The 1,596-nt window shown below is 38.9% G+C and overlaps 1 protein-coding gene across 1 annotated transcript in view; it reads right to left on the bottom strand.

The window, feature by feature from the left end:
- Positions 1 to 779: 779 nt before the first annotated feature.
- Positions 780 to 1,596, bottom strand: part of LOC106012967 — a gene marked incomplete at its 5' end in the record, with an annotated part of 22,633 nt that continues 21,816 nt past the window's right edge. Inside the window, 1 exon segment of the mRNA XM_013087445.2 lies at positions 780 to 1,525. Within this exon segment, the coding sequence (XP_012942899.1) occupies positions 1,378 to 1,525 (148 nt within the window).

Genomic DNA, 1,596 nt, shown 5'->3' with positions numbered 1-1,596 from the left:
GGCGGAGAGCCCTAAATGTTCCCAAATAATCCAAGTTAAAAAATTCATCGTTTGGGATTCGACCCAGTATCATTTACACTATACTACATATAGAACAGTATCACCATGACCATGGCGTGCTGACAAGATGAGTTACTTTTCGCAATCCACAAATGGATATATTGGCCAAAAATCGACATTAGGGTCAAATTTGTAGATTTTCTATTTCTTTTTAACGATAACCTGCTTTTTAAAAATTATTTAATACTTATAAATTGTAAAATCTTCACCTGTAAGTGTTGTGTATCTATTTCCTTAAGGTTTGAATCCGAGAAGTCATTCATTTTGTCAGCTCGCTTCACAATGAGCTGAGTTGTTGATGGCTCAGATAAACGTTGAGAAGCAGATAGATGTAAGCTGACAATTTACATCTAAATTACTACGAAACAGACGAATTGTTCAGTTTTCAGCTGGTCAAACGCAGTCATGTAAGTGGCTGATAGGTGCCACTGGTTAAGTCCTACTTCTTTGCTTATCCGGTGGGTTTTTTCCCCCAATATCATTGCATGACAGTGAATGTGCAAAAAACTGGTCAAATTTCTTACAATCAGAGACCAAGCACTCTAACTCTTTTTTTTCTAAGTGTTCACCTTGAGTAGCATGGAACTCTGTTATTAAAATGAGGCCTGTTCAACTGTATGGTGACAAAACTAGGCCTGTTTTTTAGTGTAGCTCATGTCGCTTATTTTGAAAATCTGATCTGTTGGCAATAAAACTAGGCCTGGATTTTGTATCGTTTCGTTTAAAGCCTGTTTTGATGTCTGTCGTTTCTTACACCTGTTTTGATGTTTGTGTTTTCTGACGCCTTTTTATACCTGTCTTTTAAAGCCTGTTTTAATATCTGTCATTCTAACACCTGTTTTCAGGCTTGTTTTTTTTTTCTTAACACCTGTTTTTTCTTAACACCTGTTTTTTCTAACACCACCTGTTTTGATACCTCTCTGTTTTTGAAACCTGCTTTGATAATCTATTCTTTTAAAGCGCCTATCTGTTAGAAGTCCAAGTATATCTGTCTGTGCAGTGTATGTATCGGCCATAGTTTCAGCAATAACTATTCTTTCATTGTCTGGCTGTGCAGTGTATGCATCTACCTTAGTTTTAGCAATAACTATTCTTCTGATAGCAAAACTAAACCTGGTCATTCGGCACTTAACTCACACGACCTACGTGTGCTGCAACCTGACCATCACTAATCTATTTATAGAGGTACCAGCCATCCATGTCCAAGTGCTGTTTTAGCCTCTTTTTCCCATCTACGTGTGTTGCAGGTGCCGTAAAACTCTGACTAAAACAAAACAAAAAAGTAAATAAAAAACAAGAAAAATAAAATAAACTCTGCTAAGCTTGGTTATGTATGAGTCTGGAGAGTCCCTTGGTGTCCAACGACAGACTCTGACGGTGCAAAATCCGGAGCGCCGTGTTCAGACAGTTTAGTTGGGCGTCAGGGAGGCTCTCTACACATGCCACGGACGGAGGGCCCGAGATCCTGGGGGGAGAGAGAGAGAGAAAGAGAGAGAGATTGTTCGTTGTGTTAGTTCTAGTGTAAGACGATCCTGG

Source organism: Aplysia californica, unplaced genomic scaffold, assembly GCF_000002075.1.
Source record: "Aplysia californica isolate F4 #8 unplaced genomic scaffold, AplCal3.0 scaffold00588, whole genome shotgun sequence".
NCBI lineage: Eukaryota > Metazoa > Mollusca > Gastropoda > Aplysiida > Aplysiidae > Aplysia > Aplysia californica.
The sequence above is the reverse complement of the archived record's forward strand: the minus strand, read 5'-3'. Positions and strand labels throughout refer to the sequence as shown.